General features: G+C 45.9%; 1 protein-coding gene across 3 annotated transcripts in view; it reads right to left on the bottom strand.

Moving 5' to 3' along the window:
- Positions 1 to 4,961: 4,961 nt before the first annotated feature.
- Positions 4,962 to 14,090, bottom strand: part of USP47 (ubiquitin specific peptidase 47) — a 94,132-nt gene continuing 85,003 nt past the window's right edge. For all 3 annotated transcript variants that reach the window (XM_089667303.1, XM_089667305.1, XM_089667304.1), the window contains exons 26-28: positions 11,262 to 11,309; positions 10,434 to 10,564; positions 4,962 to 8,299 (exon numbers count right to left, since the gene is read on the bottom strand). In XM_089667303.1, coding sequence (XP_089523429.1) covers positions 8,125 to 8,299; positions 10,434 to 10,564; positions 11,262 to 11,309 — 354 coding nt within the window. In that variant the 3' untranslated portion in view covers positions 4,962 to 8,124. The remainder of the gene's footprint in view (positions 8,300 to 10,433; positions 10,565 to 11,261; positions 11,310 to 14,090) is intronic.

Genomic DNA, 14,090 nt, shown 5'->3' with positions numbered 1-14,090 from the left:
TTCCCTGTGCCTAGGACCACGTGTAGATGACACTATACCCCTAGCTTGCCTATGATCGCCACACTGTGTCCCTCAATGGATCATAGAAACATGTATTTTCAGACACCAGGACCAATGTACCCACAAATTTTTTTTTTAATCATTTTTTTTTCACCACATACAGGTTATTCATTATTGGGGGCGCCCATTTTGCCCAGTTGACGGTGGCCTTGATTTCAATGCCATAATGGGGGCGCCCATCTTGCCCAGTTGACGGCCTTGATTTCAATGCCATAATGGGGGCGCCCATCTTGCCCAGTTGACGGCCTTGATTTCAATGCCATAATGGGGGAGCCCATCTTGCCCAGTTGACGGTGGCCTTGATTTCAATGCCATAATGGGGGCGCCCAACTTGTATCAAACCCAGGTGATGTCCATCTTGAATTCAATATTGTAATATAGGGTGCCCATCTTGCATCAAGCCCAGTTGACAACCGACCTCAATTTCAACACCGTAATGAGGGGGCGCCCATCTTGCCCAGTTAATGGTGGCCTTGATTTCAATGCCATAATGGGGGTGCCCATTTTGCATCAAACCCAGGTGACGGCCGTCTTGAATATCGTAACATAGGGTGCCCATCTTGCATCAAGCCCAGTTGAAGACCAACCTTGTTTTTAATACAGTAATAGGGGGCGCCCATCTTGCCCAGTTGACAACGCCTTGATTTCAATGCCATAATGGGGGCGCCCATCTTGCATCAAACCCAGGTGACAGCCATCTTGAATTCAATATCATAATATAGGGTGCCCATCTTACCCAGTTGACAACCGACCTTGATTTTAATAGAGTAATGGGGGGGGGGCGCCCATCTTGCCCAGTTGACAACGCCTCAATTTCAATACCGTAATGGGGGGGGCACCCATCTTGCCCAGTTGACGGTGGCCTTGATTTCAATACCATAATGGGGGCGCCCATCTTGCATTAAACTCAGGCGACGGCCACCTTGATTTCAATACCGTAATATGGGGTGCCCATCATGCATCATGCCCAGTTGACAACTTTGATTTCAATACCGTAATATGGGGCGCCCATCTTGCATCACGCCTAGTTGAAAACGACTTTGATTTCAATATTGTAACGCAGGGCGCCCATCTTGTATCACGCCGTCATCGGCTGCCTTGGTTTTAATCCCACAAAGCAGGGTGCCCATCTTGCATCATGCCCAGCCAATAGCCGCCTTGACTTCAATACCATATTAATGGCTCCTCCTCTTGGATCATGCCCAGCGGACAACCACCTCAACTTCAATACGCGGGGCACAGATTCGTCACCACACCCAGCTGACAACATGGCTCAGTCTGATTGCGATACAATTGCAATTTCAACACCGTAATGAGTGGGCGCCCATCTTGCCCAGTTAATGGTGGCCTTGATTTCAATGCCATAATGGGGGTGCCCATTTTGCATCAAACCCAGGTGACGGCCATCTTGAACATCGTAATATAGGGTGCCCATCTTGCATCAAGCCCAGTTGAAGTTTTTAATACAGTAATGGGGGGCGCCCATCTTGCCCAGTTGACAACGCCTTGATTTCAATGCCATAATGGGGGCACCCATCTTGCATCAAACCCAGGTGACGGCCATCTTGAATTCAACATCATAATAAACCCAGGTGATGCCCATCTTGCCCAGTTGACAACCGATGACACTATACCCCTAGCTTGCCTACGATCGCCACACTGTGTCCCTCAATGGATCATAAAAACATGTATTTTCAGAGACCAAGATCAATGTACCCACTAATTATTTTTTTTTTTAATTTTTTTTTTTTCACCACATACAGGTTATTCAATCAAGCTTTTTTTTTTTTTTTTTTCACGTAATTGTCAGTTTATTCTACTGGATTATGCGCCTAAGTATCATTAGTTTTGACAGCAGTCAACAAGGAGCTCGCTGCTGCAGTTCAGCATCACTTACAGGTCTGGTCCCGCTCCTGACATGTGACTGCACAGGGAAAGGAGAAGCAGCAGATTGATGAGCTCATCTCTCTGCCCTCTTCTACTATCAGCATCCTCCTTACAGTGCAGCACAACCAAATGACTTCTTCTGTTTCTTCTCCCTGCTCCACTTTGGGCTCTGCTATACAGTGTCCTGCACAAGGCTGAGACCAGGTCAAATTCAGGTACTTACGCTGCTTCACCACTTGCTGACCGCAATGATGGCTACAGCGTGGTTGTCCAGTTCTGGGAGGGCGTCATATAATGTCCTCGCAGAACTGCACCTCCCTTCCCACCCCCAACTTGCTCTCTGAGTGCTGTGTTCATCAGACACAGCTGATCACAGACCACAGTAAAGGGCCAATCAAAGCAGCCTTTACCATGGGATCAGCTGTGTCTAATCACGATATAAACACAGTTGTCGGGTATTGGCGACTGTGAGTGGGGACATGTGCACAGATTATCAGTGTCCGGATTATCAGTGCAGCCCCAGAAGTATCCATCACCCGTCCACCAGTCAGCCCTTCTGGGGAGAAAGTCTAGAGTACTAGCTGGTAGTATGAATGATGGCACACAGGAGATGAGACCCGTCTTTCACAACAACCCACCTACTACTACTCTAGTCTCTTCCTTAGCATAGCAGGTGGGCTGGTCTCGGTGCAACTGTCCAAGAGAGATTAGAGTGGTAGCCGGAAAGTGGTTTTGTGGGATGTTTTTGTGAATGACGCTGTGCTGAAAACCAATACACCACATGCCAGTCACCAATCTAGCCCCTCTTGTACAACTGCCCCCAGACCAGCCTGCCATGCCAAGAAAGAGACTAGAGGAGTAGCTGACATTTATTGTGGGTTGGGTTGTAGTGAATGACCGCGCTCCTTTCCAGTGTGTCGCCATTCACTACACAAGCTGCCAGCTACTACTCTAGATTCTCTCTATAACATCTGGCAGGTCTGGACTCAGTCTTTCCTTTAACATAGAAGTGCGGGATTTAAAAAAACAAAACAAACATCCATACTCACATATACTATTGCCAAAAGTATTGGGCCGCCCTCCATATCACTGGATTCAGGTGTTCCAAATTCCCTCTCATTGCTACAGATGTAAAAATAAATAAAAGCCCCTAGACATGCAGACGGCTTCTACAAACATTGGTGAAAGAATGGGTCGCTCTCAGGAGCTCAGTGACTCCAAGCGTGGTCCCGTGATAGGTGGTCACCTGTGCAATAAGTCCATCCGTGACATTTCCTGGCAACTAAATATTCCACGCTCAACTGTTCGTGGGATTATAACAAAGTGGAAGCAACTGGGAACAACAGCAATTCAGCCACCAAGTGGTCGGCCACGTCACATGACAGGGCGGGGTCAGCGCATGCTGAAGCGCACAGTGCACAGAAGTCGCCAACTGTCTGCAGAGTCAATAGCTAAAGACCTCCAAACTTGGTGTGGCCTTCAGATGAGCCCAACAACAGTGTGTAGAGAGCTTCATGGAATGGGTTCCCATGGCCGAGCAGCTGCATCCAAGCCTTACATCACCAAGTGCAATGCAAAGCGTCGGATGCCGTGGTGTAAAGCACACCGCCACTGGACTCTAGAGCAGTGGAGACGTTCTCTGGAGTGATCAATCAGGCTTTTCTGTCTGGAAATCCAAAGGACGTGTCTGGGTTTGGCGGATACCAGAACGTTACTTGCCTGACTGCATTGTGCCAAGTGTAAGGTTTGGTGGAGGGGGGATTATGGTGTGGGGTTGTTTTTCAGGGGTTGGGCTTGGCCCCCTAGTTCCAGTGAAGGGAACTCTTAAGGTGACATTTTGGACAATTTCATGCTCTCAACTTTGTGGGAAGAGTTTGGGGATGGCCCCTTCCCGTTCCAACATGACTGCGCACCAGTGCACAAAGCAAGGTTCATAAAGACATGGAGGAGCCAGTTTGGGGTGGAGGAACTTGACTGTCCTGCACAGAGTCCTGACCTCAACCCCATAGAACACCTTTGGGATGAATTAGAGCGGAGACTGTGAGCCAGGCCTCCTCCCCCGACATCAGTGCCTGACCTGACAAATGTGCTTCTGGAAGAATGGTCCAACCTTCCCATAGACACCCTCCTAAACCTTGTGGACGGCCTTCCCAGAAGAGTTGAAGCTGTTATAGCTGCAAAGGGCGGGGCCAACTCAATATTGAACCCTACGGACTAAGACTGGGAGGCCATTAAAGGTCATGTGCGTGGAAAGGGCGGAGCCAACTCAATATTGAACCCTACGGACTAAGACTGGGGGGCCATTACAGGTCATGTGCGTGGAAAGGGCGGGGCCAACTCAATATTGAACCCTACGGACTAAGACTGGGGGGCCATTAATGTTCATGTGCGTGGAAAGGCCGGCCGACCAATACTTTTGGCAATATATTTATGTGACTGCGGCACAGACCTGACCTGCAGCTGTTCCCCGCTGGCTCTAAGACCGAGAATCGAGTGATCACATAACTGTTGATTTCTCAGTTTTCAGAGAGATGACTGTCAGTCACCGGCTCTCTGCTCTGCCCCCTCCAGCGCTCGCTGGAGCCCCAGGCTGTGGAGGGCAGCGGAGAGGCAAAATGGTTAGCACTTCTCCCTGGCCGTACTAGGATCGTTAGTTCGAATCCCAACCACGGCACCACCTGCCTGGAGTTTGCATGCTCTCCCTGTGCCTGTGTGGGTTTCCTCTGGGTACTTTGGTTTCCTCCCACACTCCAAAGACAATTGGCTCCTCTCTAAATTGTCCCTAGTATGTGTATGTATGAATGTGAGTTAGGGACCTTAGACTGTACGCCCCTTGAGGGTTAGGGACTGATATGAATGTACAATATATATATATATATATATATATATACACATTTATATGTAAAGCGCTGCGTAAAATTGACGGCGCCATATTAGTACCTGAAACTAAAAAAAAAGAAAAAATTATAAATTATTATACACCCCCCCTCAAAAAAAAAAACCCAGAAAAATAATTATTTTTTTTCTCATTTTTAATTTATTGGCATGTTTCATCTGTGTAAACAGCGGCATGAAAAAAATTATCAAAACCTCATTATCGATCTGTTACAAATTAGATGGCAATTTTCCAAAAGGTAGGCGAGAATCTGTTACATTTGTGGTCTGCGCGTGTGACGGTTTATTTTGCAGAATTATACAGATCAAACTGAAAAACAACAAAAACGATTACACGATGTATATCCCGAGATCAGCGTTTGTCAGCTGTCGACACAGATGTCGGGTCTTTACTGCAAAAAAAAAAAAACTCAAAATGTGGCGTATGCATGGAGGAGGAGAACTAAAAACTGGAGCCAAAAACACAATGTGCTTAAAAAAAAAAAAAATTAAAGTACCAGAATAGTCAAACAGCAGTAAAGAAAAACTTAAATAGGCAGCTAATTTATTTCCCAATGTACAGTGTTGATATGCGATAAATCTAGGAACAGGAAATGGGGGGGGATCCTTTTTTTTTTAATAATTTATTTATTTTATAGGGGGAGGGGTTATTTACACGAACATGAAACACAGGAGATTGCTCTATTGCGAGTCAAGACTCCCTGCAGCTCTCGAGTGAAGAGACCAGCCAGAAAGCTGCAGGAGACCTGGGACCTTCTATATTGCTACCGACCCCCGCCTTCAGAAAACGTGGTGCCTATCTTTCGTCATGCCCAATGGATGGCCGTCCTTATTTCAATACAGGGTACCCAACTTGCATCTTGCCCAGTTGATGGTGGCCTTGATTTCAATGCCATAATGGGGGGGGCCCATCTTGCCCAGTTGACGGTGGCCTTGATTTCAATGCCATAATGGGGGGGGCCCATCTTGCCCAGTTGACGGTGGCCTTGATTTCAATGCCATAATGGGGGGCACCCATCTTAACCAGTTGACGACCACCTTGATTTCCATATCGTAATATAGGGATCCCATCTTGTCAGTTGACGACTGACCTTGATTTTAATACCGTAATGGGGGGGCACCCATCTTGCCCAGTTGACTAATGCCTTGATATCAATGCCATAATGGCGGCACCCATCATTCCCAGTTGACGGTGGCCTTGATTTCAATACCATAATGAGGGCGCCCATCTTGCCCAGTTGACGGTGGCCTTGATTTCAATGCAATAATGGGGGCGCCCATCTTGCATCAAACCCAGTTGACGACCGACCTGGATTTTAATACCGTAATGGGGGGGGGGGGGGGGACACCCATCTTGCCCAGTTGACGAATTCCTTGATATCAATGCCGTAATGGGGGCGCCCATTTTGCCCAGTTGACGTTGGCCTTGATTTCAATGCCATAATGAGGGCGCCCATCTTGCCCAGTTGACGGTGGCCTTGATTTCCATGCCATAATGGGGGCGCCCAACTTGTATCAAACCCAGGTGATGTCCATCTTGAATTCAATATTGTAATATAGGGTGCCCATCTTGCATCAAGCCCAGTTGACGACCGACCTCAATTTCAACACCGTAATGAGGGGGCGCCCATCTTGTCCAGTTAATGGTGGCCTTGATTTCAATGCCATAATGGGGGTGCCCATTTTGCATCAAACCCAGGTGACGGTCGTCTTGAATATCGTAATATAGGGTGCCCATCTTGCATCAAGCCCAGTTGAAGACCGACCTTGTTTTTAATACAGTAATGGGGGGCGCCCATCTTGCCCAGTTGACAACGCCTTGATTTCAATGCCATAATGGGGGGGGCACCCATCTTGCCCAGTTGACGGTGGCCTTGATTTCAATGCCATAATGAGGGCGCCCATCTTGCCCAGTTGATGGTGGCCTTGATTTCAATGCAATAATTGGGGCGCCCATCTTGCATCAAACCCAGGTGACGGCCATCTTGAATTCAATATCATAATATAGGGTGCCCATCTTGCCCAGTTGACAACCGACCTTGCTTTTAATAGAGTAATGGGGGGGGGGGGCGCCCATCTTGCCTAGTTGACGGTGGCCTTGATTTCAATACCATAATGGGGGTGCCCATCTTGCATCAAACTCAGGTGACGGCCACCTTGATTTCAATACCGTAATATGGGGCGCCCATCTTGCATCACGCCTAGTTGAAAACGACTTTAATTTCAATATTGTAGCGCAGGACGCCCATCTTGCATCAGGCCCTGTCATCGACCGCCTTGGTTTTAATGCCACAAAGCAGGGCGCCCATCTTGCATCATGCCCAGCCAATGGCCGCCTTGACTTCAATACCATATTAATGGCTCCTCCTCTTGCATCATGCCCAGCCGATGGCCGCCTTGACTTCAATACCATATTAATGGCTCCTCCTCTTGCATCATGCCCAGCCGATGGCCGCCTTGACTTCAATACCATATTAATGGCTCCTCCTCTTGCATCATGCCCAGCCGATGGCCGCCTTGACTTCAATACCATATTAATGGCTCCTCCTCTTGCATCATGCCCAGCCGATGGCTGCCTTGACTTCAATACCATATTGCAGGGCTCCTCCTCTTGCATCATGCCCAGCGGACAACCACCTCGACTTCAATACGGGGGGCACAGATTCGTCACCACACCCAGCTGACAACATGGCTCAGTCTGATTGCAATACGATACACATCGATTTTTTTTCTCTTTTTCTCTTGCGCTGTGCTTCGCTTTCAGACTTTTACATAAAAACGTATCTAGCGTTCAATGAGGTAATGTGTTTATCAGCAAAATAAAAAGACTGTACAAGACTTTTTTTTTTTTTTTTCTGAATAGCCAGAAGCCAACGCGGGGCTCACATCCCACCTGAGCACGATGAAGCCCACAACTCGATGCACCTGACTTAATTTAATATATTTCTCTATATATTTCTATATTTTTATTGTTATTTGCACATCCCTTTCAGCGTTTTTTTTTTTTTTGTTTGTTTTTTTTTTTTACAGTTTAATCGACCATAGTGCAGAAACAAGATCTCAAGTCACAAACGGTGATTGCCCCCCCACTTTTTTTTCTGTTTTTTTTTTTTTGTTTTCTCGTAAGGAACAAGGGTGCTGATTGGCCGTGCAAGTCCACCAATCAGTGCTGGTTTTTATAGCTTCACACTCAATAAGTGGAACCCGGGCTAAGAGAGGCACTCCTTGGCGGCAGTGTCTGTGTTAATCACGGCTCTCCAAGATGGGCCGCCGGGCTGCCTGTCAGTCTTGAGTGGCGTCTTTACTTGAAGCTCCGTCTAAGTAGATTTTGAGGGCCTTTTCCTTCCGGGGGGAGTAAGTCACGCGGTGTCCAGTTTTTTGCAACCGACTGCTTTCTTTTTTCATCAGTTGGTTGCGCTGCTCGTCCGTTAATTCGACCAGTTCCTCGGTTTTGTCCCTATAACAAGAAAAGGATATTAATTATCTGATATAGCACAAAGCGTGGCTTAGGGGTTAGCACTTCTACCTTGCTGCACCGGGGTCCTTGGCTTACATTTCATCCAGGACGCTATATAAAAATATATCTGAAATATATATAACCACTTCCCATCTGGCCGTTGTATATAAACAGCCGGACGATGGCAGTGCAGGGTCAGGTGGTCGTTTATAAACGGCCTCCCTGCCCCCTGCTTGTTCGCGCTCCCTGGGAGCCTGCAGCACCGCGATCCGGTGCCCGCTGTGTCCTCCGGACACAGTGGAACACCGATCGTCGTACGGGACTTCTGTCTGAGGTCTCGATCATGTGATCACTGATTGGCCAATCAGTGATCACATGCAGAGTAGTAAGCAAGATGTCACTTATGACATCATTGCTTACTACGTGTGAAATCTGTGAATGATCACAGAGGTCACATGGTACAGGCCCATTCACAACAGCCTTGTGCCATGTGACAAGCTGTGACCAATCACATCTCACACAGTAGTTCTCAATGGCTGCAAGAATGCAGCCAGAGAGAAGGAGAAATGATTGCTTTTACGGGTTTTATGGGTGTAAAAGCAATCAGTGTAAAAAAAAAAAATCTTCATCACCCCCCACAAGTAGTACAGTGTTACCATGGTGACACTGTACTGCCAGGGTGACAGCATGTAAAAAAAACAAAAAACACAAATAATATAAAAAAAAAATAGAATAAAAATGTAAAAAAAAAAGTTTAAAAATTATCATTTTTGGTTATAAACTAATTTGGTTGAGGCCAGTGGAGAGATTGGCAGAGAGGGGTGGAGGACACTGAGTGGAGGCCAGTGGAGGGATGGAGGACACTGAGTGGAGGTCAGTGGAGAGATTGGCAGAGAGGGGTGGAGGACACTGAGTGGAGGCCAGTGGAGGGATTGGCAGAGAGGGGTGGAGGACACTGAGTGGAGGCCAGTGGAGGGATTGGCAGAGAGGGGTGGAGGACACTGAGTGGAGGTCAGTGGAGGGATTGGCAGAGAGGGGTGGAGGACACTGAGTGGAGGTCAGTGGAGGGATTGGCAGAGAGGGGTGGAGGACACTGAGTGGAGGCCAGTGGAGGGATTGGCAGAGAGGGGTGGAGGACACTGAGTGGAGGCCAGTGGAGGGATTGGCAGAGAGGGGTGGAGGACACTGAATGGAGGTCAGTGGAGGGATTGGCAGAGAGGGGTGAAGGACACTGAGTGGAGGTCAGTGGAGGGATTGGCAGAGAGGGGTGAAGGACACTGAGTGGAGGTCAGTGGAGGGATTGGCAGAGAGGGGTGGCTGATACAGAACGGTTAGTAAGGTGGATGAGTCTGGCAGCAGCATTCATGATAGACTGAAGAGGGGATAGCCTGCAATGAAGTCGGCCAATGAGGAGGGAGTTACAATAGTCAAGGCGAGAGATAATCAGGGAGTGAATAAGTTGCTTAGTGGTTTCCGAGGTTAGGAACGGGTGTATCTTGGAGATGTTGCGGAGGTGGGAGGTATTGCGGAGGTGGGAGGTGTTGCGGAGGTGGGAGGTGTTGGAGGTGGGAGGTGTTGGAGGTGGGAGGTGTTGCGGAGGTGGGAGGTGTTGCGGTGGTGAAGTCTACATGATTTGGACAGCTATATTTATTATGTTTTGTTCAAAAGTGAACTTATCCTTTAAATTGTTCAACATAATGATACGATCTTAAGATTTGAATGCACCCATTTTTTTTTTTCTAAATTGCAACCTCGGATCGATCACCAGCTGACTCTTTAGACCAAGTTTTATTACTGGTAAAAAAAAAAAATTAAAAAAAGCAAAAAATTACAACAAACACAAAAAATCCCCCCACCACCAAAAAAAAAAAAAAAAAAAAAAAAAAAAAAAAGGAAGGTGTCTACACCTATTTGGCTGCTCTGTGAGCGCACTACAATACATGCTTGGACTGTGCCAGGTTCTCTGCACTGTGCCTGACACACCGAGGGGGGAGCCCAATACAAGAGGCTGTGTACACCTCCCACCCCTCTGGGTATACAACAGACACGGACGCAGCACACGGGCTCTGTGTGAATGATGTGTTATGGAAGTTGCACAGTCTTGTTCTATGCAGAGGGTTGCTGTGCAGCGTACCTATAGAATATGACGGCCCCATCATCCGAGATATACAGCGGCCAGGCGTTCAGTGTCGATACTTTTGGGTTCCAGTCTAACTCTTGATGGATCTCTAGAACAGAAATGTCACAGGGAAATGTTCCTCGACCCTGCAGGGGAAAAAGGATTGGAAATAGTCATTTCAAAAGTCAGGGGAGAGGCTTTAAAAGGCATAAATACTGTACAGGGACATGATTCAAAATTAATCCGTAAATGCATTGAAAACCAATTAATCTGTTTGCATTGTGAAATAAATTCGTAAACCGAGCCGTTATTTTCAATACATTTTCATTCGTAAACTGAAATCACGTTAACCGAGGCGTTGGTACACCCAGGTACGCCTGTATCTGACATTTTGCATAGTAGGGCAGGACAGGCCGGGGAGAGATTACTTTGATGCAGTTGGCCACCTTGAACATTTATTGTAATATAGGCAAACTAAAAATCTGTTTTTATGCAGACGTATTTTTTTTTTTTTTTTAGAAAAATGTAAGAATGTGGAACAGTGTGCAGAAGGTGAAGTCAGTATCTTTTTTTTGAAAAGTAAAACAATTACAGAAATGAAGGAGAAGGATCCTGGGGGATCCCCACCGACAAAACGGCAGGCAGCTGATATGACAGAAAAACAAAAAAATGTTTTCAATGCTTTGTCAGAAAAACACGACTGGCTACAGACTGAAGCAGATTGTTAATATTAAAATGACATCAAGTTACCAGCCGGGTTCTAGACAAGTATATAAAATGATATAAAACAAAATGAGATGCTAAGAGTGGAGAGCTGTGAGGACGGACGGGGTGAAGACTTACCTTGGCAAACTCTAAATTCTCTAGCAGTATGCTGCTGATGTCACACATCTGAAAGAAGCACAAGAAAGTCACTTTCCTTTCAGTAATCATTTCACAATGTCAACGTTTACTGCAAGTTTTTGTTTATTTTATTTTAACTACTTTCCGAGCACCCTATAGCGGATGTACTGTTACAGGATGGCCGTTCTGTGCAAAACCACATATATAATGAATAAATTATATATATATATACATACACACACATACACACAAACATACAGATGTGTTCAAAATAATAGCAGTGTGTTGAAAAAAGTGAATAAAGCTGAAAACCTTCTAATAGCTTTTATTTCCATCCACACAAATGCATTGGGAACACGACACATTCTATTCCAAATCAAAACAGGAAGAAAAATACATCAAATTTGTGTTGTTCCTCTAAAAAAATGGAAGAAAAGTGAATATTAGACGGTTCAAAAAAAATCGCCGTGTTTGTATTCTTCTTTATAAACTCAAACATTCACTATATAAACTGAGAAATGTTTGAAGATTTTGCTTTCCTTTGAATGACTTCATGAATATTTGGTTGTAGTCGCACTGTTTCTGAGAACTGCTGTACATCTGTGTTGCATGGAGTCACCCAACTTCTGGCCCCTGTGATCAGGTATTCCAGCCCAGGATGATTGGACCACATTCCACAGTTTTTCTCTATTTCTTGGTTTGGCCTCAGAAACGGCATTTTTGATGTCACCCCACAAGTTTTCTATTGGATGAAGATCCGGGGATTGGGCTGGCCACTCCATAACGTCCATCTTGTTGGTCTGGAACCAAGATGTTGCACGTTTACTGGTGTGTTTGGGGTCGTTGTCTTGTTGGAACACCCATTTCAAGGGCATTTCCTCTTCAGCATAAGGCAGCATGACCTCTTCAAGTATTCTGATGTATTCAAACTGATCCATGATCCCTGGTATGCGATAAATAGGCCCAACACCGTAGTATGAGAAACATCCCCATATCATGATGCTTGCACCACCATGCTTCACGGTCTTCACAGTGTACTGTGGCTTGAATTCAGTGTTTGGGGGTCGTCTGACAAACTGTCTCCGCCCACTAGACCCAAAAAGAACAATCTTACTTTCATCAGTCCACAAAATGTTGCGCCATTTCTCTTTAGGCCAGTCAATGTGCTCTTTGGCAGATTGTAACCTCTTCAGCACGTCTTTTTTCCAACAGTGGGACTTTGCGGGGACTTCTTGCAGATAGCTTGGCTTCACATCGGCGTCTTCTAATTGTAACAGTCCTCACAGGGAACGTCACACCTTCTTTCATCTTCCTGGAGCTGATTGTTGGCTGAGTCCGCGCCATTTTGGCTATTCTTCTATCCATTCCAATGGTAGTTTTTCGCTTTCTTCCGCGTCTTTCAGGTTTTGGTTGCCATTTTAAAGCATTTGCCATCATTTTAGCTGAGCAGCCGATCATTTTCTGCACTTCTTTATATGTTTTCCCCTCCCCAATCAACTTTTTAATCAAGGTACGCTGTTCTTCTGAACAATGTCTGGAACGACCCATTTTCCTCAGAATTTCAGAGAGAAATGCACTGTAACCAGCATGTCCAACATTTGCTGCCTTCCTTCCTTAAATAAGGGCAATAATTGCCACCTGTTTTTCAAAGAATGAATGACCTCACTAATAGAACTCCACACTGCTATTATTTTGAACACGCCCCTTTCAATGAGTGATTCAATGACACAGAATCAGCAGCATGCATGTCATGACTGTTGGGTCTGTTGGATTTCTATGACTCTACTACACCTGCTAGGAAATTATTTGCCATGTAGAAATATCATTTCCACCAAAAACAGTGATTGATCCGGTTAGTGATGTCTGACTGCTATTATTTTGAACACAGCTCTATATATATCTATTCAGTTGTATCCGACCCTTGGCGATTGCATGAACCGTCACTTGTAAGCGACTTTTTCCATGAATTCTCTTAGCAATTATTTTTACAGGGTAGGTTGCCAGGTCTTTCTCCAACCCCCACCATGCAGGAGATCCCACATGGCCAGGGATGAAACTAGGACAATTTAGACAGGAGCCTATTAACCTACTAGTATGTCTTTGGAGTGTAGGAGAAAACCAGAGTACCCAGAGGAAACCCACACAAGCACAGGGAGAACATGCAAACTCCATGCAGGAGGCGCCACGGTCGGGAATCGAACCCATGACCCAATTACTGCAAGGCAGACGTGCTAACCACTAAGCCACTGTGCCGCCCGACATACATACATACATACATACATACATATACACACGTGGTTTTGGACTTCCTGGTTAAGGGGCACGACGCTTCTGCTGTGATTAGTCACAGCAGAAGCCAATCAACGGGTGCCGGCCAATGGATGAGCGCAGGCACCTGTTGATCGGGGAGGAGAGTGAAAGCACACAGCTCAGTCTGTGTAAACAAGGCAGAGCTGTATCCTGTCAGTGGCAATCTGCTGGATTTTCTTACCCTGCTATGCAGAGAATAAAATTCAGCACATTACTTAGTAAAAACACCGAAACGTACACACAAACACTGGACACACAGTTAACCCTTTGATTGCCCTAGATGTTTAACCCCTTCCCAGCCAGTGTCATTAATACAGCGACAGTGTATATTTTTTTTTAGCAATGATCAATGTATTAAGTGTTCACTGGTTCAAAGAAAGTGTCAGACTTTCCACCACAATATCAAAGTTGCTGACCGCCGCCATTACTAGTAGATATAAAAATAAAAAAACCAAAACAAATCAAAACAAAAAAAAAAAAAAACCAAAACAAAAACACTTTTGCGCAAACCAATCAATA

The sequence above is a fragment of the Staurois parvus genome, unplaced genomic scaffold, assembly GCF_062004578.1.
Source record: "Staurois parvus isolate SC_StPar_1 unplaced genomic scaffold, SC_StPar_1.0 ptg003164l, whole genome shotgun sequence".
Lineage (NCBI taxonomy): Eukaryota > Metazoa > Chordata > Amphibia > Anura > Ranidae > Staurois > Staurois parvus.
This window is presented reverse-complemented; position numbering and strand designations above follow the sequence as displayed.